The sequence below is a fragment of the Lagopus muta genome, chromosome 2 (assembly GCF_023343835.1).
Source record: "Lagopus muta isolate bLagMut1 chromosome 2, bLagMut1 primary, whole genome shotgun sequence".
NCBI lineage: Eukaryota > Metazoa > Chordata > Aves > Galliformes > Phasianidae > Lagopus > Lagopus muta.
In genome coordinates, this window is record NC_064434.1 from 87,552,150 (window position 1) to 87,578,696 (window position 26,547).

At 34.7% G+C, this 26,547-nt stretch overlaps 1 protein-coding gene across 4 annotated transcripts in view; it reads left to right on the forward strand.

Moving 5' to 3' along the window:
- SYT14 (synaptotagmin 14) overlaps positions 1-26,547 on the forward strand; it is a 105,612-nt gene that overhangs the window by 39,288 nt on the left and 39,777 nt on the right. For 2 of the 4 annotated variants that reach the window (XM_048938400.1, XM_048938402.1), the window contains exons 1-3: positions 9,677-9,779; positions 10,754-12,029; positions 15,619-15,837. In XM_048938400.1, coding sequence (XP_048794357.1) covers positions 11,039-12,029; positions 15,619-15,837 — 1,210 coding nt within the window. In that variant the 5' untranslated portion in view covers positions 9,677-9,779; positions 10,754-11,038. Of the gene's footprint in view, positions 1-9,614; positions 9,780-10,753; positions 12,030-15,618; positions 15,838-26,547 lie in introns of those variants that run through there. The other 2 variants (XM_048938403.1, XM_048938404.1) reach the window with 1 other exon arrangement.

Sequence of the window (26,547 nt, forward strand, 5' to 3'; positions counted from 1 at the left end):
TTCACTTTTTATTTTTTAAGAGCTTGCCTTCATTACTTTTATTTTCTTAGATACTCCATGCTGCAGTACTGAGGCTGGAAACAATGCAGGAGGGTTGACTTCTCATTTCAAAACATCATAAAAGCTTCTTTGAAGTTAACAGTTCTTCCACTGAAATAAAACTAATTTTGGTGGAAGATTTATTTTTAGCTTTTAAGACTTGAAAATTTGCCAGTACTGATTGTAATGCTTACTGAATGTCTGCAATTATCTGAATCCTGGTGTGAATATGATGTCAGTATGGTGCCAGTACAGAACTCAGATTTGCTAACCAAAGGTGTTGTAATTGTCGTCTTTAGGACTTGCTCCCACTTCACATAATGCTGTTGTGGTTTTGTAGATACACAAGATGGACTGTGTGGCAGGTCTGTTTCTAATCTGCACAAGAGAGTTTGCGGTACTTTTGCAGTGTCTTGCTTGTATGGTTTCCTTTTGCAGATTCATACATATTTGAGAAGCGTGTGTAAAATATTGATGGTGGTAGGAAGACTTTTCTGGAAAACCTCAAAAACTGATTTGCATGTATTTTAAAATGAATGCTCATTTGAAGTATGTAACTATACTACACGTGTCTTGAAAATGTGCATATTTGGAAGCAATTATGTAACATCCAGTGGCTGCAGAATACAGAACCAGGTACTTCCCAGCTAAAGGAAGTGTGATCAGTTTTTCAGAAATCTGGCATTGCAGCACTGAAATTTGTGACGTCTGTGTGCAATGTAGCTTAGTGGTTGCAATGTTTGTGTGTCTTCAAATGGACACACTGTTGAATTCTGGAAGCTGAAAAATTGGAAAATGTATTTTTCATTGTATTATAGAAGTAAACAAGACATTCATCTGTTTTTCATTTAATGCCAGTACATATACTTATTTTCAAGTTATTATCTGTTTGACAGTGTGAGTTCACAGTGTGTCTAAGGAAAGAGGAGCCCTTCTTATCTTAGCAGTGGACTAATTTGCTTCATTCAGCCTCTTACAATTCCTGAAGTAGCAGAAGAGAGGAACAAAGTTTCCTGAAATATATACATCTGCTGTTTATTCTAATATGGTGGAAGGTTTGCTTTTTTTTGGCTGGTAACACCCAAATATTTTTAAGAGAGTCATAAGAATTGTGTAAGCTGTTCCTTTGGTTATTTACCATGGACATGAAAGAGTCTGGGGAACTTGAGAACAGCCCGGAAAAATATATCTTTTTTTTTTTGTCTGTCCAGTGCTCTGTAGCTAGGCTGCTAGTTCAGCTTGGAACTGGCTGTTGTTAGATGTACTAATGTTTTAATTGAGGCTGTTTTTCAAGTTCTGTTTGCACAAGTGAGAGACCGGTGATGAGTTTTTACAATATTGACCTGTAACTGAAGGGCTCTTCAATGTATTCTGATATGTACAATGTTAACTATATGATATAGAAGTTATATTAAAGCAAAAAATTAATGACCACAGTATCTTTAGGTCTCTTTCACCTTTCCCTGTTCATTTATGTAGTTTTGAAGAAATGTAAAGTGATGCTTCTAACTCAGTAATGTATTTTGCTTAATTGATGGAAACGTAGAGTATGTGACTGAGGTCTGAGTTGCACAGATTTTTTTATAATTATTTTAGTAAGACCTTTTTACTTTTGCAAGATGTTCTTTCTATTGTTGTAGCAGTCTTACAAACAAAGGAAATTATTCAGCAAACTGTCTTTGTGACTAATAATGGAACAGAAGTGCTCTTTAATATGCAAAAGAAAGAAGTTACAAGGAGACTCTGTCTTTGGCTGACAATGTAAGATGTCACTTTTAATAATAATTTTGAAAAGATAAGAAGGTATGAATTTTTGTTTTGCCAGAAAAATATTCTAAGTAGAATGATGTACTCTTCAACTTTCTGCTCAACTATCCTCATCTGTTCACATGTATCTGAATGTTGAGTTGCCAATTGCATTTCACTGAAGTGGTAAAAATAGTATTTATTAATGAGATTCCCTTTGTAACTAGAAACATACAACTACAGAAGTTAGAAATGGAAAGCACAAAGTTGACTATTTTATTTTTATTTTTTTACACAGAGATAGAATTGATATCCTTGTATTAAAAGTCTACACAACCCAGGCTACTTCTGTAATATACTCAGAAAATAGTAATTAACCCACTTGTTATGGTGTTGAGAAACATATCAAATTTCATTTGTTTCTAGCCTGAAAAAATATGTATTTTGTTCCAGAAGTCCTAAACTTAACACCCTTAGGTGATACAAGCGTGGCTACACATTCAAAAGATGAAAGTAATGGCATTAGGATTAACAACACTAGAGTAAATGCTAAATCTTATTCTCTGTGGAAGGCTAACTTGGATTTATATGTTTTGGACTAGTGAAAGTGTAATATGCAATAACTATTTTATCTGTGAGGTGATTGATGGCCACACAGGAAGCAGAGTATATTTCTGTTTCTTCTCCCATGCTTTTTAGTCTTCTGCAAACCAGCATCTACTGGGTTCTTGTAATTCAACTATCTCAGCTTCTTTTCTTCCTTAAACACAAAGCCTGCTAAGAACTTTGCTATATCCAAATTCTAAGTTCCCAGCATTTTTTTTTTCAGATAACATGTTCACATTGTACCTTTAACTGCACAATACTTTGCTATGTGTTCTATTTAGTTGCTGTGCTGTCTGGTGATTCTGGATTGTCTCATACTTCATTGTAGAGAATTTTTGGAAATTTTTGTTTTTTAAAGACTTCTATGTTGTAATTCTTTTATTGCCAGTATTGGTGGGTTCCTTTGTGGTAACTGTGAGGGTGTATTACCACAAGTCTCTAGACCTGTGCAGCTCTTTTGGCTTTTGAACGAGGAGATTATTTGAGAGCTCCATTAAATGTCTGTAAGCACTGCTGTTCTCTCATCCACCATGGGGAGAATACAGGCATCTAACCTGCTGTGTGATTGCAACAGATTAATGGGATTTGAAGGTAATCAAGTCTATTCAGTATATTTTTCCTAGGAGCAATAAAATGTTTCTTTTCAGAGATTTCTGTAGAGGTACTACTTACAAGGCAATGGATTCTGTACTGGAGGGAAAAGACACTGAGGGACTGGTAAATCAGCGGGGGTGGCAGGCTGAGCACTGGTCAGGATTTGGGAATGACAAGATTTCTGTCAAAAGTTTAAATCTGCCCTTTAGACTGTGGCTTCTGCTATTTCTAACTTTTTTCTTAGTACAGTGATATTTTGGAGCCCAAAATTCTCCTTTTCATACAGTGAAATTTATCTTTAAAAGACAGTTTTAGCTTGGTGATTTAGAAGAACCAGGAAAAAAATTCCTGTAAATGACAATCTGCAAAGGCAGCATGAAGGTTGCTACAAGTGTGTGGTGTTTTGTGTGAATGTGTGAGCAGTTAACTTTGAACCAAAACGTTGCTAACGCTAACTTGCAAAGTATGTTGAACAATATTTGAAGTAGATGTTTAGTCAAGTGATGTAATGAAAATGACCTGAATTATTTTTATTTTTCAAAGTAAAGTATATTCCAAATTTCTTCCCATGTAAAGGAAATCCTGGGGTGTAGACAATAAAACTACTATTTTCACAGTAGTGCTTGTAATTAGATGCTAAGAAGAAGAGAGGAAAAAAGTCAGACATTATCTCTGTATCAGTGCAGACAGTATGAAGTGACATAAGCCAATTGGTGATAAAGCTGCTGTTATTCCAGATGGCTTTCCACTAGAATAAAGATGACACTTGTATTATGGCAGGGTAGCTGTCGTGATACTGTAATTCTAGTAATGCTTTTCATGTAAACAAGCACGTTTCATTTTTTTCTTAATTTTTGTGTTTGACTTCTTTTTCTTTATAAATTACCCTTTAAGTTGCATCTTATATCAATTCAGATAATGTCAGTTTTCTGTTTTACACAGAATTACTTTGAGAAGTATATAAATAGAATTTTTAAAGGATATTGCTATTCCAAATAGAGAATTAAATAAGCACTCTCATCCTGATTTCATTCTGTCTTTCAAACTTCTTAAAGGTTAGTGTTACCAAAAAATGTTAATAATTTTCTTATTAAGGAAGTACTCTTTCCAGTACTGCATTGAAATTCAGTTGTTTCATGTTTATCCTCACTTGGAGCTGCATAATACTGGGTAACATGCTGGGCATAGAAATTTGAAGTGTTGAAGTACAGGTATGTTGTGTTGCATGTGCTTATAATTTGTGCTAGAGTGTGTTAAATTGCTGTATAATGAGATGGAGAAGAAAGAAATGCACAGGAAAGTATGGACTAAGACTGGCATTATAACATGCATTATCATAATCAGCTGACAGCCATAGTAAATGCCTAAATTAGGAAGTCTGTACTCCAGAAGGAAGGCAAATTCAGGTTTAAATTGAAGGGAGCAGGCACGATCTTTATACAGAAAAAGGTTGGTTTTTTTTTTTTTTTGTTTTGTTTTTAAACAAGTAAACAACAACAAGAACAAACCACAACAAACACTTGGATAGATGGAATTTAATTGCTTGTTTTGTTTTGAGATGTGCTCAAATACTTTTCCCAATGCTTCTTTTGGTGAAACGTGAAAGGAATCAGTAACTCTTAGAAAGGAATTAATACAGTTTTGGTGTTTCTGATGAGAGAAGAAAGGTTGACACAACTTGACACAAAAGACACGGGAGGTGTGTTTTGACTTTTGGCAAGTTTAGTAAAAACATCTTCTTAGATCTGAGTCTTTCAATGAGTTTTGCAGAAGCATCAACTACTCAGTTTTTGTGGTAAAGTTGCTTCTGGTTTTTTTTGGTTTGTTTTGTTTTCTTCTTTTAATACAGGGACGTATTTTAATAACATCAGCTGCCACATGGAGTTTGGCCTGTTTGTAAAACAGTGCATATAGTTAAGAATTCCAGGTCTTCTAACACAACACTGTGTAAAGTATTTCCCTCTATGATTGTGCTTAGCCTAGGCTAGCTAAATTCTAGTAGGTTGCTGCCTTTCTAAATAAAAGATGAGCATACCTTTTTTTTCATTTCAAATGCTTTTGTGCTACGATCTCAAAGGCAGTTGAATTTCTTTGCATCGTCCCCTAGTTACTTTAATTTGTGCACAGGAAGGATAGCATTGCATTTGTAAATGAATAATTAAAACATCTCTGGCTTTGTGCTGCACTCGCTAGGTGAGCAGCATGATGTGGAGTGAGAGGTCTGAAAACAACTGACTGGACAATACAGATATTAAATATAGTATAAGTTAGTGCATGTAGATATGTGGTAATAACCCTGCATCTTTTTTAGTATATCTGAGGGTTATTATTGGTGTTCTATGACATTTATTTGAAGATGTTCATATTTTCTGAAGAGTCTGAAACTTTTTTTTAAAGAAAAATCATTAAGTGACAGGTAATATTTTTCTATTTGAGAAAGAGATAGTAATTCAGTATTTAGGATGAAGACATGGTAAGTTTCTGTTTTCTAATAATTATCATTCTAGTGATAATAACAAAAGTAAATTAAAGTTAATTTAATACTTCTGTAATGAGTATAACTTACGTCATTTCCATAGCCAGCAATTCAATTAATCCTAATAGCTTTGTAGTATGACATTTGTTCCTTTCACATTTGTAAAGCTCTGTTATGTTGTTATAAATTTAAACATTCATTGCTGTTTTTCCTTAAGAGTTGAGGATAATTATGAAGTCCAAAAAGTAGGATGTTTTTGAAATTTGAATGTGAAAGATGACGAGTGAAGAATTGCCCTTCTGCTGCTATGTGGTTCTAAAAGAAACTGTGGGGAATCTCAGAGCATTTTAAGAATGTTTTTCACTCTACAGTCATTGCCCAAACCAATTTTGAATTGATCACAAAGTGTTTTGGATCAGCCTAATTGCTGTGATGAGTGTGGCATGGATGGATTTTGCATGGAAGCATATATATATTTTTTTTCTCCTCTATTTACATAGTATAACTGGTTGAAATGTAACTCCAATTGGGAGAAATTAACTGAAGGGTTAGTGTGATATATAAAAAACATTTGTTCACAGAATCTGTACACATTTATACGTGGAAAATTGAAGTACAATTTTTTTCCTGGCTACATAATGGTATTTTTCTGGCTATATATGGTATTATAGTAAAGGCTTTGACTTGATGATATATTTAATCTGTGAATAAGCATTTTAAAGATTCTTTACGTGGAATTAAATTGAATCTACAACATAATTTTTAAGTCTTATGTTCATGCTGATTTACATGCGCTGTTAGTGAAGCTGCAGCTAAAGTTACATCCTTTCCCTTTTACAAAGTATCAGCCACTGTTTTATTTCACTCCAGAAAGATGTCATCAGATACAGTGTTTCCATAGAGAGCCACACAGTTTGCTTACAGACTGCCTTTTAACTAATTTGTATCCAGGAAGCACTCAAGAAAAATTAAAAAGCATTGTGTTTTCAAGCTACTTTTCTAATAAGGTAACAGTTAATCTAATTAAAGAAGAACTTTCCTTGCCCTTTATTGTGAGTCATAGGCTCATGGAATTATTGGATTACTGTTGTCTCCTGCTCGGTGCATCTCTGGTGTTGAATTCGGGCAAAGTTGCTTAGAACGACCTGCTTCAGTAACAAAGCAGTTGTATTCACAGATAAATTTCTGTGGTCTCATTTGCTTTATCTTTTTTCTTCCATCTGTCTGTTTTCAGTTTTCACTTTCCAACTTTTTCTGTGCACTCCATGCTAACCTTAACTCATACCTTCTATTTTCCTGCTAGGCCTCATTAGTTTGCGCCTAATTGCCTCTTTTCGCTTAATTTTCGCTTCTTTTGGTGCCTGGTTTCTTGTGTATTGCAGCCTCCTCTGTCTGCCTCTGTCTTTGATAGATATTAGAACTGGAAATTACTGAAGAAAGGTGCTCTGCTCTCAACCCACTCTCTAGTCCTGTAAGGGTTAGAATCAGTAACTCAAAGAAATTGAATGTCATTCTGTCAACCCTGGGCATTATCAGTCATCCATATACTGCCTTGGGAAGGAATGGAGCACGTTTCCTCCCAGCACAATCTTGGGAGATTTTATCTGTTAGACTTAAAGGCAAAAATGGAAGATAGCAAACTGAGGTTTTTTTGTTTTTCTTCAAAATTTCAAAGCTTTTCCATATTTAGGAAAGCTTCTTGAAGATGATAAAAGGATGCCTCACATGGGCCAAATTTACCTTGCTCTCAAACAGGGAACACTAGGGTATTTTTTTCATTATTATTTTTTAAAAAGTCCTTATTTTCTTCTCATTCTTGGTTATAACACAATGATTTTTTGAAACTTAAACAAAAAGAAAAATCCTTCAGTTTGAGGCAGAGTTGCCACTGACTTAAGCTGTAACAAGTGATTTTAATTAAGTAATAACTCCAATCTTTGAATAGAGTAGCAGGTGATCCAAATAGAAAGTACTACCAAGACCTTTCATAACTCAAAGTATTTCTCTATTTGTTCAGATTAATGAAAACATAAATATAGCCTTCTTTCCTCTCTGGTCTGGACTGGAATCCTACCTTTTACACCTTGATGCTCTGTGTGATTGCAGAATGTCTCATCCTGAAGTACTAATGGGGAAATTTGTAGCTCTGTAAATCTCTATTTCTGTTATGCTATATGAAATTGTAAATATGTCACACCCGCTCTCCCCTGTTGCACTGTTTGTTTGTTTGTTCTACTCTACTCCTATTCAGCAGCCATCCTTTCTTATATTTCTTGTTTTGTCTTGGACTTTAATGGTTTGGAAGGTGAAGGTCAAATTTCAAAGCTTTCCAATCATTTCTAGCTTTGCCTTCACTTTTTCACGAGACACTGAAAAATTTTACACAATCCCTTTGATCAGAGATTGCAAATTTCTTTCTTTTCTTTTTTTTTCTTTTTTCTTTTTCCCCAATGTTTCAGATAGGCCTGGATGTCCTGCTCAAAGTTAGTCGAAGTTCAAATCAGACCAGTTCATTTTAGATTGTGAAAGGTGCATTTTTTGTATCTTTTGTTTTTGTGTTTTTGTTGCTGTTGTTTTTTAAAGAAACAACGTGACAATAAAAAATGGTCCCTATCATCCTGCAAATGACACTGCCAAACACTGCCAAAACTGAGGGGCTGGTGGAACTGTTTGTGTTTCTCAGTCAGCACTTTTGCAGAGATGAGTAAGCTCGGATTTACTAAGGTCATGGGCAGATGCAGAGAGTAATTTAATTTGGAAGACTCCTGGGAAAGTCACGTGCAGTTCAGCCCCCAACTCAAAGCAGGACTGACTTTAAAGTTAGGTTCTGTAACCTGTCGAGGGCATCTGGTCCAGTGCTGAACACCTCTTATTCCGGGTTTTCCCCCATCCTATATCCAACTAGAGCTTTCCTTGTTTCTTCTACTTGTCCTTTTTCATTACATCTCTGTGAATACAGTCTGCTGGTAAGTTTTCTTTAATATTGTCTCCTTCTATATAATGAAAGATGTTGGCACACAGTATTACACTCCTAACGTGAAATGCTAGGGACTTCACCAATTGAATTAATAACCCTAATAAATCCTTATAAGTCTTCTCTAACTAGCAAAAGGCTCCTACAAATAATCAGATTGCTCCTAAGTACTTTTGTCCCCATTTGTCCCATTTGGTACATCCTTTCCCAAATTTTGTATTTCTAAAATATTTTCCTAAGTAATCTTGGCCATTATGTCGTTACTGATGTACTTAGGTCCTGATGGACTTGCAAGATTCTGTCCCTGCAAAAGGTGCCCTGAAGTCTCTTTCAGTTATCTGCTTCATAGTGGTTACATATTCTTTATTTTATACGGTGAGACGTGTCAGTCTACTTCAGTCTTGATTCCACTACCTATTTCAGTGAAGTATGCTTTATCTCCATCTGCCTTACCTCTTTCTCATTTTATATAAAGTGGCACAAGTACCATGTTAAAGAACATACTGTTACGTGGTTGATTTGTTTTTGGGTTGGTTTGTTTGTGCATTTTTTTTTTTTTTATTTTCTGCTTTCTTGCTCCCATAGAATCCTGTTTGTCAGGGAGTGATGAGGTCCAGCTGGCTCTTAAGGAAGGAGGAGCCAGAAGCTGAATATAACAAAGCTGGCAGAGGCAATGGCCTTACCAGCAAGGACACAGTCCCTTCCCTTTTTCATTTTCCTTTTTATCCTATTGTGCTGTCTCCAAATCTCCAGCCCCTTCCAGGGAAAGGGAATGCTCTTGAATCCCGTATGCTGCTCTTCCTCAAGTGCTCCATAAAAAATTTCAGCTTGGTACATGCTAACAATATCCTCATTTTCTGCAGAGGCCCAGTCTTGCTACTGGGGTCCAGTAGTGCTGCAGATCCTCTAGCAAGCTCTTACAATGTCAGTTGTCCCTTACTAAAGACCACATATTTTCTGTTCTTTGAAAAGATGACTGGAAGAAGAAGAAAAGCTGTTGAGATTCAACAGTGTTAAATATGTACTCAAATGGAAAAGCTGATATTTCAGTTATATCATATATATTTTGAATGTTAGTAGTATTTACTAATAACCAATTCTGACAAATATAAAAACTTCTGCAAGTTGCGCTTACAATAGACTGGTTTTTTATAATGTGTCCTTCTCTGTTTCTTTTAGTATCTCCTGAAGCAATTGGATTCCTCTCTGCAGTTGGGGTATTCATTATCCTCATGTTGCTACTTTTCCTATATATTAATAAGAAGATGTGTTTTGAAAATGTTGGTGGTTTCCCTGATCTTGATTCAGGATACCCTACGAGAAAGAATTCACAAGATAAGCTTTGTAAGTATCTGAAATAAAATGTATTGGACATCAAGTTATAAGAGCCTGAGAAAATTTTTGTGGAAATACACAAGTAATCACTTGATTGAAGTGATGAAATAATGCAGTGTTGACTTTTCCCTGTGATTTTGCACTACGTAGAGGGGAGGAAACCTTTATAATCACAAACTGGAGAAAATCAACAGATTTATAACTGGAGAGTTCACTTTTACTTATGGGAAGATATTTTTTTTGTGCTGTGTGAATACTCTTGAATGCATTTTTAACATCATTTAATTATGTACAATTAAATCTAAAGTAAGTTTGTGACTGGAATTTTTTTTTTTTTTTGCATTAAGCTTTTTTAAATCCTTCGCTGACTTTTTGTATAAGGTGTTTACTCACCTGGAAAATAATTTTAAAGATGTAAAACATCAGAAAATAAATCAATCAAACTAATAAGTTTTTTCTATACTTTTAAAATATTGTCCTTGGAAATAGTATTCATAAATGAGAGAAGAGCAGACCTACTAGAATATATTGAGGGTTAGTAAAATAGCCCCCTCTGTACTTTTGGGCTGCAGATACTGAATTGGCTTTGTTAGCTGTCTTGAGTGGAAGATACAGGCACTAGAGAAGAGAACGGGAAATTTGAGGCTTTTTTGTCTTCTGCCTTTTTGAAAGGCACAGCTGAATTTTTGAGGTTTGGTGGTTTTTTTTCATTTTTTTTATTTTTTAATTTTTTATTTTTTTTTAGACAGAAGTAGTTGTTGCCCCTGAAAGTCAAATATTCTTTCTTAAATTTCTTTTTGCTGCAGAACAAGTCTTCATGATTTGATATATGTTATGTAAAACACAACAATAATTTTTGGGGTCAGGAGGTCTCTGTGATGTGAGCTTTTATGCAAATAGTGTGTTAAAGGGTTATTGTACTGTGAAAAGTATATTGTTCTTGAAAGGGCATCATTAAATGTCTCACAACTTCTTCTTTGCAGGTTAGAATAAAAATACATGTTCCTTCCTCACACAGTTGTCTTACTTTTGAGAATAATGGATTTTATTATGGCTAGTTGATGCTGCAGATGATGAAAGACTGTCATTTTGCTGGTTGATTATGGATTCATTTCAAGATATTTATTTATGCTGCTTTCTGATTATTTTCAATGCATATTGAATGGAAAACGCAAAGCAGCAGCCTCCCCTGGTAAACATAGTGAGTTTGAGGTAGCAAAAGAAAATAGCTATGAAATAGAACTTGAAGAAATGGAGTTGATCTGTTTATGAAACAGAAGATCTTTCTGTGCAATTTTTTTTCCTTTTTTCTGCTGAGTAGATTGGAAAAAATGGCATTTTTTAGAAACTTCCACCAAAATCTGAGCCTTCCTTCTGTGTCTTCTCTGGTGGACACTCTTAGCAGTGCTGTGGATGATCTGACCAGTGTTGTTGGAGAAGTTGGCTATAGTGTAGCTGATTCAGTAACAGAACAGGTAACAAACATGATAAATGGCCTTCGTGCAGAAGATGAGAGCTCCAAAATGCGGAATGATAAACCAGCACAAGATAGAGAAGAAAATGCACCATGGTTAACTGAGCCTAAGGAAATTAATATTAAAGCCAAGAGGGATATTGCAGAACAGGAGATTCAGTATTCCAATTCCTTTGAAGACAGAAATCAAGATGGAGTATTCAACCATGTTGTGGGTGAAAACCAGTACCTATTAAAAGGCAAAGATAGTGATGATTGCTTAGAAGATACAGAAGTACCTTGGGATTTTAAGAATGCGGGAAGACCTCTTAAGAGGGAAGTAGTAGGAGGAAATGACTATTTAGAAAATGATAAGTTACTGAAGGATAGTAGCCTGAAAAGTAATAAATTTACAATGCAGGAGTCTATTGAGAATCAAGGCAGTTGCCTACATACAATACCTAATAATTCTAAGAATCACTGGCATAACAAAATCAAGCCATGTTCTCATGGAATTGATTGTAATGACTCTGAAGAAGTGCATGGTATGAATGTTCCTCGAGATTTAGAAACAAAATTTGTTGAAGTACAGAAGCAGAAATTATCAGACTCCAGTTTGAAGATATACAATAATCTCCCCAGTTGCATTAATGAAGTCAAAGAGAAGTCTGAAGCCTTTTCTGACAGAAAAGAAAAATCTGAAGGTGATGCATCACCTACTGTTGCAAAAGTAGGTAACAAGAAAAACTCAAAGAAATCAGAAAAGAAATCAAGAGGGCTGTGTAATAAGAAGACAGCAGGAAAAGGTGAGAAGTCTGTCAGGAAACTGCATTCTTCAGCCTTTCCTGAAACTTATGGTACTTCCTACTTTTTTCACCTAACTTACACATTTCACTTTAATATTGATGTTTCCCATGGATGAAAGTAGGTCTGTTTTGTCAGGTCTTTATTCTCTAATTATATTGATATCTTTTGGAAGTTAATTACTCTTCAAGTATTAGTCGAAGGAACTGATTCAGAAATGTCTTTCCTGTATTCTAACTTTTTCTGTATACAGTTTGTCTTGCATTTTCTCAGTTTTCTTATGTGATTTCTGATGGAAACTAGGGATTAATTAATATTGGAAATTAAGACCTGTTCTGTTGCAGAATTTGTTTTGCATATTTTAAAAACATTGCATAAAATGTGAAAAGATGACAGAGGGGAAAACTTGAACTTCTGTTACATTGGCATTATACTGGATCTTCAGAATGTATTTCCAGCAAATGTAACATAATTTTGAGGCAGAATGAATGACAAGTGGCAATTAAGTGATTTTAAGTGAAGAAGGAACTGAGCAAGGCTTGTCTTAAAGAAAGTTATAGACTTACAGAGAAAACCTGTATACTGTTGATATGGATGCTGTGTGTGCTGTCTTCAACATCTAATTTTAAACATTATGATGAAAGGGTTGAAAGAAGTGAAATCTTACAAAACTCTTTACAAAACTCTTTTACAGGCCGTGCAATGAAATTTTAGAACGGAACGTAAAATGTCTGGAGATATTTTAGTGGACAAATGAATAAACTGATCAGGAAAGGGTTTTTTTTTTTTGGTTTTTTTTTTTTTTCAGTGTATGTTTGTTTCTTTGTCTGAAAGCTTCAGCTATTAATTTTTTGTTTGTTTGATTTAGTAGGTGATTAGTGTATTTGTATGATGAACTGTGATGTTATCTGTTGATATCTCATGAAACAATGTTTGTGAAGTAGTATGTTCTCTATTGAAAGTTGCCTTTGCTGTAAATAAATAGGTCGTCAATAGTTTAATAATGGTATATGTACTATTAGCCAAACGAATGAAGGTCTTTAATAAGAATATGCAGTCTATTTAGGCAGCTTTCCAACTAAGATAAAAATTGTAGGACAAGTGGCAAGGAGAGGCGTAAAACCTGGAGGATTTTTTATTTTCATGTTGCAGTGAGCTATTTCTTTCTTTTTTTTTTTTTTTTTAAGAAACTGAAACATCTGCATTGTTTATTTAAAACATGGTTCCATGAATAGCTTGTGTCTTAACTCTAAGTGGGTTCTTAAGTCCTCTGAAGTCTTTTTTCACGTCCTGTATTAGTAGTATACATCCTCTCTTTTTTTTGTTCTGTTATGATGCTAACTGGAGCAAAAAGTTTCTGATATCACTGATAACCTCTGGATGCTTACAAGCTTTGATGTAGTTTTAGTGGTGTATCTTTCAGCTCTTGTTTTGAATGTGCCGCTAACATCTTTTAAACTGTTCAATTTTTGGTACTTTATTTTGACTAATGAACCAATTTTCATATTTGCAAATACGATAAATGATGTACCTGATACTGATGACTGGCATTATGTCTGAGTCTTGGCATGCCCTGTTTTACTTACAGCAACGGAGATCCTCATGAGAGTCATATGAGATACAAGATTTTACTCTGTGTAGCATTGAAGGAGGTGCTTTCTTCTGAGCAAACTGGTAGTGGATCTGCCAGCTAGAATATATCCAGCTTGGAGTGTTATTCTCAACAAATGAACAGTGGAATGGAACTTGCTTATAGAGCTGTCCATACAGTGGGAATCACTGTACTTGTCAGACTTGAATTGAAATTGATAGCCTGAAGTCTTTTAAGGCATCGGTTTTCCAACAAATATTGAATTAATATACATACATCGTATGTGAAGTTGGTGGCACCATCTGCAGTTAAGGTTTCCTGACATTTTCCATTTCATGACATTAATTCCAGTTGCTTATAATTATGTTCCAGATCTGAAAGACTTGGGGTGAAATTTGGCATGCTTTCTCTCCAAGGTGAAGCTGTTGGGCTTTTTGTGTGTGTGTGTATGTGTTTGTGTTGGTTTTTGTTTTTGTTGTTTTCTAATTTTGCTTTGCTTTGCAAGCCATAGTTGAAATAATTTAGCTGTTTCCAGTATGGAAAAATAGCTTTGGCACTCCTGTATACTGTATGACTTGAAATGTGGGAATTTAGTTCTCCCGTATCAAAGGCGTATCTCTGGGAAGTGATCTTGTTCATCTACTCTTACAGGCTTTGATAAAAGTGGGAAGGAAGAACCTTTGTGGTGGGAAAGAAGAGTAAAAAGCTTGGCTGTAAAAGAGGCGTAGATGGCTAATGCAGGTTGAATTAGTCAGGTTTCAAGTGCCTGAGTTCTGAATAAGCTGAATCTCTTTGGTTCAAATGCACAGGAGGAGTGAGACTGGCTGGTGGTGAAGACAGGAACTAATGGGAGCTGAAATGGGGCTGGACAAGGGCTAGGAGGGGGGCATAATAGGAGGAAGGGGAGTAGCTCGTCTTAGTAGGACCACATATTAAACAATATCCCTTGAACAACAGCACTATGGACATCCTGGAGTTCTGTATTCAGTACGTAATGAAAATCTTTGACAAATCGTATACTGTAGACTTTCTCACATAGAGTGGTAATGCTGAACATTACTGAGCTTATGTGTGCACTTTCAATGCCTGTTAGAATTTGAGATCTACAGAACTAAGGATAGCATGTCAGATTTGTACAGAACCCATTTGAAATTTGGAAAAAGGGAGGAGGAAACCTACCAAAGTAAAATACAAGCACTAATTGTGAATTCTAATTGTGATGGAATCTATACTTGAGAGATGTAACTGGATAAAGTTGGCCACTGGCATAGGCACTGTAGTGAAACTGGAATAAGAAAATCAACTAGGCAATTTCCTCTGAGCACCTTTAGCTGTTGCCCAGTGTCTTAGAATCTGCTTTAATTTCAGTTATTGAGCAAGGGGCTGTTTATTGTAAGTTAAATAAAATTGTGCATGTGAACATCTGTTACTGACATTTTGCCATTTGTTGTCATGAGTTTAAGCATTACTAACATAAATATCCTAAAATGGCTTTGTTGTAGGCTTTGTAAATCATTTTCATTTCTACTTGTAAATCATTTTCATTTCTATTTCATACTGCATTCTCACAGAAAAACTCAATTGGGGATGGTGCATCAAAATTTGCCTTTTTTGATAAGTTAGGTATCCAAATGTGATAGTGAAGAAACCTTGAATTTATTTCATGAAAAACACTTTGAGAATTTTCTTCCTTAATGGAGAGTTTCAAGAACTTCAGTGTATACTGCCTTACAAAGATGGATCTGTTTTCTACTAAATATATTTTCAGATAATTTGGAGGCTTAAAGATCTTTCAGGTTTTGTATTTAAAAAAAAAACCCACAACGCCCTTAAATTACAAAATCATGTAATATGTCAAATTACAGTGAGATGATATTTTTTAAAATATTACAAAATTTTTAATTGAAGTTTCTTAAATATCTTCAGTGATAACCACTTATGGTTATTTTCTTGTATTCTGTTTTGAGCTGTAGTAGATTTGCTGTATTTTATTCAAACAGACAACTCTTATATGAGTAAAGATCAGCATGGTTCATCATCTGAGAGTGAAGATGAAGCACTGGGTAAATATCATGAGGCCCTGTCTAGAACCCAGAGTTCCAGGCTGCCAGTGGTGGATGGCAGACAGCAAAAAAACTATGTATGGGAAACCAGGCAAAAATATAGCCCCCTGTCTGCAGAATATGATGGATACAGTAGTGAAGCCTCAATAGATGAAGGTAAGATTGATTTAAAAGAATTCATTTTATTCCAGATTTCAGAATTATGTTGTTAAGTTTAGACAGAAAAAGCTTGATTTGCAAATAATCAATGTCAGCAAGAAACATTCAGGTATCTTTTGTATTTATGCATGCTCCAAAAAAAATTAGCATCAAATTGTTTGCACATTTCCAGCAATACTGCAAATGATATAATATCTTAAATGAAGTTTTGTAGAATTTTAGTAATAGTCATCATATTCTCTGAGGGATTTACTTTAAGTTGTTTTTGTTTAGGAAGGAAATGTGAGTACTCTTGATGGATTCAGTGATATTATCAATAGCTGATATGCCTTTCTTCATAAGCTGTCATAACAGCAAGTAAACTGAGTTGGTTATTGGTTCTGGTGCACATGCATATTTCACTATCAAGTAATGGAATGTTCTTCATCTTTTCTATTGATATCACAGAAAGAAATGATTTGATTAATCTGAATTTCTGAATTTTCTTTTGTGTTACATATCTTAAGATTTTAACTAAGAGTGACAGCAACTGCCTGATACAGAGGTTGAAAAATCTGCTATCAATATTTAATCAATATGCTTCTTGTGCTTGAAAATAGCTGCATGGGAGAACTGTATCTGTAGTCATTTTCTAATGCGAAAACTGAGCTTAGTTAAAGGTGTTCATAAGTCAGGCTGTAATATAGGTACTGGATTATGGTAAGATAAGTGCTGGACTCCTTTCAATATGTTGAAATGCAGTGTGTTTTAGAGAGTGGTATTTTCTAGTAAAAAGTGGACACCTGTAATAAAAAAAGTCTACATTTAAACATTGCATCCAGTCCAGGAGAACTTGAAAAAAGGTAGTCTTTGTATTATGTGTTGTAATTCAATTATATAAAAGTTTGCTTGTCACTTGCTTGAAGTTTGAAATTAGCTCATGCTCACTCATGGTTCATGTGATTAAGACACAAAGGACATGGCATTCCTAGGCAAATAAGTTGCAGAATATGAAAATTATTTTCTGATTATGAGGATTTTCAGTTTTTTTCTTTGCTGTTAACTTGTAGGAAGGCAGGAGACAGCATTCCAGCAATCAGGGAAGGAGATGCGGGAGAGAGATCAGGTTATGGGGGCAACAAGCATGAGGGGATGATAGAAGTATTTTGCTTTCTGGGTGGGGGTTGTTTTCCTAATAGTGTTTTTTAATGCCCACTGATATCTATTGGCAGTACTGTTGTGATAAATGTGAAAGATACTTACTTTTACAGCTGATGTCCTTGTTGGTATAGAATGGTGATATATATCAGCAGGAGATGGAAAGTTCAGTTCTATTTATTAGATTCTGTAAGAACGCTTGGTTATCCAGAGCGAGGTATTTATCAGTTTTCAGACTGTTGAGGTCACTTGTTGAAATATTCATGCTTAAAGGAACGTGTGGCGTTCCTCTTTGTATTTCACAGCTGTACAGAATACTGATCGTACGTAGTTCATCACACAGTGTTCTCACTCATCTGAGCTTCTCAGTTTGGCCCTGCTGAAGTTAAGCTCCAGTAGCATTGTCTTAGCATGTATCTACTTTTGTTGTGATGTTTAATAGTTGTCTTTTTGTCATCCTCCCACATAGTCAAAATTCACACTCAGTGATTTTGTCATCTCCTGGGGATTAAAAATTCCAGGCTGGAAATCTTTATTATAGTTAGACTGTAAGGCAGAAGAACCCTGTTGGCAAATGCAGCAAGAAACTAACAATTGTTTCACTCCTCTTTTTTTTTTTTTCTTCCTTCTTTTTTTTCTTTTTTTCTTCCTTCTCTTGCTAAATATATCTTTTACCAGTTGCTATCCCTTCTCAACAGTTTCCATTCAGGAAGCTTGCTAGATGCAAAACTCATTTATATATAATGTACACACACACTTGCTCTAAAATTAGCATGTAAATTGAATTTATTATAATGAAAGAACGGTGAGGGTTTGGGGAGGCGAAAAGAAGGAAGCAAAAGCTATCATAACTTACACCCTAACTTAGGAAATTGTACATTTTTAACCACATGCTTTCAAACAGCTTTAGTACTGTCTGTATTTTACTTTTGCTACTTCTTGATAGCATTCGTTCTCTTCCAACGTCAGCAGTATTATCTGATTGCCTGCAATCATTCTGCACTTGCAAAAATCTGTGCAAGATTGCTTTCAAAATGCTCTCAAATGAGACTGATGATTGTGACTCGTTTTTGGAATCATTTAATCTCAACAAAAGATGTTTGATAGTATTTAAAAAATAATAATGTTGCGTGATATTGGGCTTGGCAACAAGTTAACCAAATATTTTTCACTTTTCCATGACCTGAAGGTGGCACAGTAGAGTAATTAGTATATTTTTTTTGTTCTTTGAGTCACACACCAAGAATCGTTGCACAATTATAAAATTTAAACACAGCTAGACTGAAGTAGGCCTTGATGCCAGAGTGTAGCCAGAGTAGGCCTGGTTGTGTCAAGCACGTAATGGAGGAAAAGCTGCCCAGCCAAGGACTTGAATGAAAAGAAAGCATGCAGTCAAAAAAGAAGAAAGAAGGAACTGACCAATGCTACCAAGGAGTTCATGTGTATTCAGAGAAACACTTTATGTATCAGATGAGGTTAAAAATCTCTTGTTGCAAGTGGAGAGCATCACCATTTTCAGTGTTTTCATGTAATTTTTAAAAATTCAAAGTTTTATTGTTTCTTAAGGTTGTGGCTTAAATCTATGAGATTTGATGCCATAGGAAACTTGAGATTTTTCATTAAATTATTGTATTTTTGTAAGAAGTTTAAAGACAAATGATATAACTATTTCTTTATTTGCAATTACAAGAAAGGCAAAGTTTTCTTATATACTTTATTTAACATGAGAAACAACAGCCAGTATGCATGGTGTTTGCAGTCTTCTGTTTTGTTATATGTGCTTAATCATTTTTATTTCTGAGACTCAAACATTTAAGCTACACTGCCAACCGAAGGCACCAGTCATGCTGCTTGCTGACCAGGGCTTGATAATACTGCAGTACAGTGATGAGAGAATTTTTTTCTCATTGCTGTTTTCTTCCTTCTTATCAATTCTTGTGGAATTAAAAATTCCACTGGAGAGAGTAATATGAGTGGTTAAAGCAGGATATTTCATTTTCAGAAAGTTCTGTATTATCCTCTCTTCAGTAGTTTATTACAGTTGTATTTAGCAATAGTGTGCTGTGTGTTTACAAAGGAGTCAATGTATTTTTTTCTGATTTTGCAGTTTATTGTGCACATAATCTCCACTTTGAAAGCCTGATAATTTTTTAGACATGCCTGCACTTAACAGTGCACACACAATATTTTACATGAGACAAAAATATAATCTTTTCTTTCTTAATACACCTTGTATTAAGAACTCTCCTCACCTTGCTCAAAGCATTTCTAATGTATACCACCACCATGTCCAATCAAATTATTTTAAAATTCACTCACTATCTGTTACTTCACTGCATGCATTTTCTGTCCACGTATCTCTAAAAATGTCTTATTCTGAAGTCTGAAAATGTGTAGCATGCTTTCACATCATTCTTTTGTCCTCTAGATGGCCGTATTAATCTTCCTTTGCAACTTATTTATTTCAAACTGGCATAGCATTTTTTTTAGATCTTTTACTCATTAAAGTAGGAAAGCAAGATAACTTGAGGGATTTTTTGTTGTTGTTCTAGGAGTGCTGTAGGCACTGTTTCAAAATTTCTCAGATACCTGCTTATGTTCAATTTCTGAACCACTTTATATATTTATATATAATGGATTTGATTTGTTTAGATTCTGATGAGTTTTAATATCTCTTTTAAGTAGACCAAAAAAAAAAAAAAAAAAAAAAAGGACCCAGATGCAAGTATTTCTACAGATTTCAAGCTATTCAAAATGTTTGTTTCTTGCTCCTCATTGGCAAACTTACTTCTATGGTACACATAGAAAAATAAAATGGTTTAGAAAATATTTGTGCAAGAATCAGACACAGCCTGACTCTGAACTGTTAATCACAGTAAAGAGAGAAACCTTTGTAACTACTATATTTCTTTATTTATATGTGGACTTTATCCAGTCTTTGTGCTTAGGCACAGAATTCTAGGGTTAGCTGAAGGTCAAAAAATCTTATTCTTTTCAATAGTATTCTTCGTGTTCTTCATCTTATACAATAAATTATAGATATTGAAGTGATGTTTTTCCTCTTACATCCTGTTTATCCTAACCTTTCAGACGTTATTGTCATGTTGAGTATAGTATAGGATTAATGTAGGCTATGATGTTACACATCTTCAAACAACAAAAACAGGGGGGGAGAAAAGTACCAAAATAACTGTAATTTATTTCTGCTAGCTACGAGATTATTTCAAAATGATGGTCTAAATAAGGAAGTGCATTTGTTTACAAACTTTTCATTTGAAGTCATTAGTTTTTTGGTTGGTTTTTTTTTTTTGTTTTTTGTTTTTTGTTTTGTTTTGTTTTTTGCACTTTGGCAACTTTAGTATCTGTACCGATATGATCTTAAATGGACCATGCTTTCCAAATAATTTCAATTTCCAAAGCATTTTACGGCATTAAATGAGCGTCTTTCTCTCCAAAGTAGTGGCTACTTCCTGAATTTCACAACTCGGGCTTTATATGAGCAAATTGTTGTGTCTTTGTTATCTCTACAGCTTAACAGGCAAGTACAATGTATTTTCTTTAAGGAAATATTCTCTTAAATTCCTTACAATTGAAACTTTTAGGGGTGAAAGTGTTAGGGTAAATGTATTGAAATCAGAGTTTTGTGGGCAGATGTCAAATCTGAAAGCATGTACTGCTCTTTGCTGTGCAAAATATTGAATGTCAGCAAGCAGATCAGGGAAATTGATCCCAGTTCTGAAATAGAATAACTGACATTGTGATAGAAAAAGTGCAAAACTTGCTTTGCAAAATTGAATGTACTTTACTTAGTTATGTATTACCAGCTCAGTGCAACTACAGGTTTCATCTTCAACCTGTTTTGAAGTCTTTTTCTGACATCTCAATTGATAAAGCCTTGTGGCTGAAATTGTATTTGTTCAGAGGCTCTATTTCTGAGAATGGCCCAAGTGCCTTACATTTCTCAAGGTTTTTAGGAAACATATGGAAGCACTAAAAGACTGCAGTGAGAAAACATAAGTTCTCTTAAATGAGAATCTGCTGCTCTAGCAGGCATATGCTACTGGATTTTATCCATCTTCTCCATATTGTGAAGGTAGAATGTGATGTTATTTTTGTAGTTTATCTCCTCCACTTTTATTCTTCTCTAGGCTTTCAGCACTTTATGTTGATATGCCTGTAGGACATATGTTTGCCTTGCTCCTCTGTGTCAATCTTTACACGTGAGGGCGACTGTTCTGGAATCTCTTGGATCTGATTCTTTTTGCAGCTTTTTGCCTTTTCTTTCTCTCTTTCTAGTTTACATGTATTGGGAAAACTCTTTCCACTGCACAACTTAGGTATTAGAGAGCTTTTTTTCATTCTCTGCCCAAAAGCTCTTTCATAAGCACCTCAGAACTGGTGCACAGATGAATCTCACTAGTTTGCTAAAGCAATCTGCAGTTTTTTTTCAGTAAATACCTTCCTCAAGCTAAGGTGAAAGCCACTGGACAGACTGAGAAAGGATGGATCACTCAATGAATCCCTTGGTAATCACATGTCTTTCAGTTTAATTTCTAACATTATTCCTTGCACACAAGCAGATCTATTTTCAAGCCAAATCTGAATGAAGAATTACTGTTGGAGAATTGGAGTGAATGAGAATAAATTAGAAGTGTTCTGAGATGTTCTTCCTGTTATAAAGTGACCACATGTTTTTGTCTGATGTTTCTTTATAGATTAACTGTGAAATTTCTCTGGTGTGATTTGTGTTGGAAGAAAATTTTCTTTTTGCCCTGAGATTTGAGTAGTCATAGTTCTTCAAACAGTACATCCTTCAAGATACTTTTGAAATGATCTTCAGTAAATACACTTAAAAAATCTTAATGTTCAAAGCAATAATTCCCAGATGTTTTATAGTACATTTTGAAGACTGAGTCATGTTACAGCTATGAAGTGCTCCAGATACTCAGTTAGGTACCTCAGCTGATATTACTTGTGTAATATTACTTTATAATTCTTGGTGCACTTTTAAATATTTTTAGGAGAGGAAAAAAAAATTCTTTTTTTAGTGACAATATTTTTTTTTTTTTATTTCCTCCAGCTATTTTTAAAAAACTTGGACACCTACCCTTTAATTTTTTTTAATTTTAAGGGTGGATATAATACAGGAGAAAGGGCAGTGATGCAATGCAGGTGATTAAAAAAATAATAATAAATCCCTGATTGTATGTTTCTGACTCCTACTCGGTTGTTCTTTGCCTTCTGACAGGATCCTGATAGTAAAGGAATATTTATTCACATGCTAGAATGTGATTGTGTTGTGGTCATGGTTCTTTAACCTCATAAATTTCACACAAGCATGTTGTTTACCAATAGAATCTAGAGGTATGGAATGGATGATATACATGGATAGAGATAGGAAGTACATGTGTAATTCAATGTTACTGTAGTTTTCTCGGGGAATGTTATATAGCTGTCAAGAGTAAAATATAGGAAATAAAACCACAGGAAATTCAAGGCTGAGCTTAACTACAGTTTGGAAGAACACAGAGTTGCATTGGGAACTTCTGAGATAAAATTTTAGGTGACATCCCAGTTGTACACAGTATTTTGTCAACCAAAGGAAATTGAGGGTAACTGGGTAGAATGAGTTTGCATAATTATGAAATAATTAACTATGTGATTAACAGCAGAGGTGCTGGAAAAGGTTATTGGAGAGTGCACATCATCTACTGCAGAGAGAAAACTGGTAATGAAGCTCAGTGGTGATAAGGTTTTCAACAAGAAAATTCCTTTTTCAGCTAGATCACATCCAGAAGGGGAAATAGAGCCCTCCAAGGGGAAAGGGCTTTTTTCCTGATATGTGCGGGTGAGCCAAGCAGTCTAACAAATTAGGTTCCTCCTGCCAGCATTTTGAAGCCTTTGAAGAAAAACCAGTTTGCAGTGACGTGAAAGCTTTGAAGAAAGTCACCCTTAGCAATATGATGTCTCTGAAGTGATTATATAAATCATACATTAATAATTACAGGAAAGTTTCCATTTTGTTTTATACTTAAGTTACTCATCTGTTTGCATCTGGAATTTATGAAAGGATCAAAATCTGCCATTAATTGGGAAAAAATTATGTGTAATTCCTTGTATTTGATATCGGTGTTCCAGATTAATAAGATTTGTGATGTAAGAGGTAGTACTATATCAACCAAATAGTCACTTCTGTGATGGACCTAGCAATTCTGCTGATCTGAGATCTCACATTGGAAACTTTGTATTTCTTTCATTAATATGATCTAAACACTGCTGGGCATGGACATTTTGTTTCTTGGGATTAAGGTAATACTTGTGATTCTATGGAGATACTCCAGACCCATCTGGACACCTACCCATGGAACCTATTGTAGGGTACCTGCTTTAGCAGGGTCTCTTTAGGTCCCTTCCAGCCCCTGCAATTCTCTGGTTCTGTGACTCCGGGAACCAGATTCTTTACTCTTTGGTTAAAGATCTGTTACTGTTAGGACCTCCAATCACATTAGAAGAACATGTTGATGTTGTAGCTGAAGTCTTTTTGCTTTGTTGCATAGTCAGTGTGGATTATTTTCCATATGCATATACATATTAATTTCATAGATATAGATGTAGCTATATCCTATATTTCCTTGGAATAATCAATATATTCTTTTTTTTTTTTTTTTTATCATTAAGTTAAAAAATTAAGTTAGTCTTTTGTTCATAGCGACTTTAATTGTATATATTTTTTGGGACTTCATCATATCTGAGTATATGTCATGAAATTATCTGTGTAGCTTCTGTGAAGGCAAAGATCTGTCTTAATTTTTGTTTTTCTTAGAATAAGCTTTTTTATTATTTTTTTATTTTTTTAAATTTAAATAAGTGCTATATACGATACTTTGATGATTTAGTTACCCTAACTTTTAAGACTTGTTGGAAAATTCTCTCTGGGGAGAAGAGAGTTTTCATGTTATACAGCGTGTAAATCTCATCCCATCTTGTCCCTGCTCTTTCCCCCTCCCCCGGTTACTTTTCTTCTACTTTATTTAGGCTAATCTGGTAACCGATTCTTAGCATAATTGCCGTGCTTCTGGTTATTTCATTGTGCTTCAAGGTTATCTGCTGTGATGGAATAATAGCCTCGTGGAAGCACACTGGGAGAACCCAAAAGGAAAAATATTTTATTACTGAAATTCTGGTTCTGGTTCTTAGACAGAAGCAAGCAGACGTGCTTAGCTGGGAATAGGAATTTCTGCGTGGAGTCACTTATTCCCAATTCAATTAAAGCTTGATCTTTAAGTTCGTAAATTGGAAGTCCTATGAGTTCACCTTCTGCACCGCTTAATATTCCGACATCGTGTGTTTTTATGTATACATTTCTACATGGTGTTTAAAAAATATGTAAGAATTACCCTGCTCTTTATTTGTAACCTTTGTCCTCAGTCTTGTTGAACCATTCTAAATTCAGTCCTTAAAAATGTTTTTAAACGATGTCATTATCCTGATATTCTGTTTGTTTCAATTTTTAAAGCAGATTTGTGACATTTCTTTGCAAATGTATCAATTTGTCAGATAAAGGTTAAAAATTAGATACGTTTTATTCATGTTAAAGTCACACCCAGCTTATTTAAAGGCAGCTTTGACTTGGAGTTGCAAGCCTGAGGATATTGATTTGAATTATGCATGACTGTCTGGTATGCAGTTCCATTAGCCTTCTGTGTGGATAATGTAAACATGTTCAGAATTTTAAGTATCCTATATGAGCGGCAGGTTAAAAATAGAGCTGATAAGAGCACGTGCATTTGGAAAATCCAAATCTTGGGGAATAAAACTACAAAAGGTTTGTCTCTTCAAGAGGCTGACTTCAGGTGTGGTTTTCCTTTCTTTGAAAATACTCAGCCCAAGCAAATGCCACTTATGTGACTCGAGCAGATGACACGGTTGCTGTTTCTTGCTGCAAAGAGTTGACATTTGTACCAGAAAACACATTCAAATCTGAGAGGTCATATGTTTTTTAAATGGCTCGAGATTAGCATGAGTAACAAGACCAATTTTTTCATATCTTCAGGGAACCTTTTACATGATTTTGCACAAACTTTTGTGGAATCCAGCTTAATCGTTCTGTTTTTGATAACTGATCTATTTGGTTTTCCCTGTAGCTCAGCAATCTGCAGCTTGATAGTATGCACAGTGAGACTTTATTTTGAAATCCTCAGCACTAAAACCTCTGTGTTGATAAGATTTCAAACAGCTAGTATCTTTTTAGGCTTTTCTGAGTTCTTTTGAGTTTTCATTGAAAAAAAAAAAGACAACTCTGAAATGAAAAATAAAATGTCATCTTTGTTGTATTTTGTTAAAATGTATTATAGTTTGAGGAGTTTGTATTGTCTCTGTATTGCAAATGTATCAGCTGTGGCAATCTGATGAGTGAAAATTTAAAAATCTTTTATTGCTTTAAAGCAATGGATACAAAACAGAAAACTAGTCTGTGGTTTTTTTTTTTTTTTTTTTTTTTACTCACAACAATCCTTTAAAAATTATTTTTCTTGAAGTGCTTTCTACATGGTTATGTTAAATTCTACTTGTAAAGCCTGAAGGGAACAATTTAAAACTAATTGTGGGAGGGTATTATGATGCATTTTCCCTAAATTTTAGAGAGCTTATTTGCTTACCTGTTAGTTTAGAAATAATCACATGAAAATTTGCACACCAGTGTATGGCTGAAAAGATCTTTGTGATAATGAAGTTGGTTGTTCTGCTCTGAGATCTTTTTTTCATGTCGTAGGTAGATCATGCATGTTGCTCTGTTCAAAATTTGAACAACAGGTAACTCTTTAGTAGATCTGGTAAACTTGGGAAAGATAGTTAAGAGTTGGTGGTCATATTTTCCCTTTTAACTGAAGAATAATTCTTCTGTTAAGAATTAATATTTGGTGCTCTCCTTCAGTGAAATTGATCATACTGTTTCATAATAGCTGCTATCAGAGCAAAATTCCTTTCCCTGGCAATAATAACCTATGCTTGGAGTCATCTGCTTTTCCCAGTGCCATTTTCTACCTGTTGACAAAAAAGAAAAAAAAGAAAAGAAAAGAAAAGCTTTAAAATCAGAAAATATTTGGGAATAAAACTATTCATTTTCATTGGTGCTGGGGACAACCTGTTGTTCTCAAAGGTACAGGGAAGAGCAGTGGCCAATTCTTGACATCTTTGAGATTCTGTGAAGGAAGAGGTGTTTGTTTTTTTTGAATGAAGGGTGGTGACCATGGTAGTTAAACTCATTATTTCTTAATTAAAAAAAAAAAAAAAAAAAAAAGATTATGATGACCAGGAGTACAGAGTCACTGTGCGAATATCACTGCTGTTCAGCAGTTCTGTGTGTGTGTGTGTGTGTGTGTGTGTGTGTGTGTGTGTGTGTGTGTGTTTGTTTTTGCAACATTAAGCTGATTAACTGTTGGTAGTTTGTTAATACACATGATTTAGCATAAATGCCATGAAGTATCAGCTGATCTTCAGTTCCTTCTCTTGTTTACTAGCTTTTCATTACTTTTAAAAGACATTTCAGGAAAAAAAAATAAATAAAGAAGT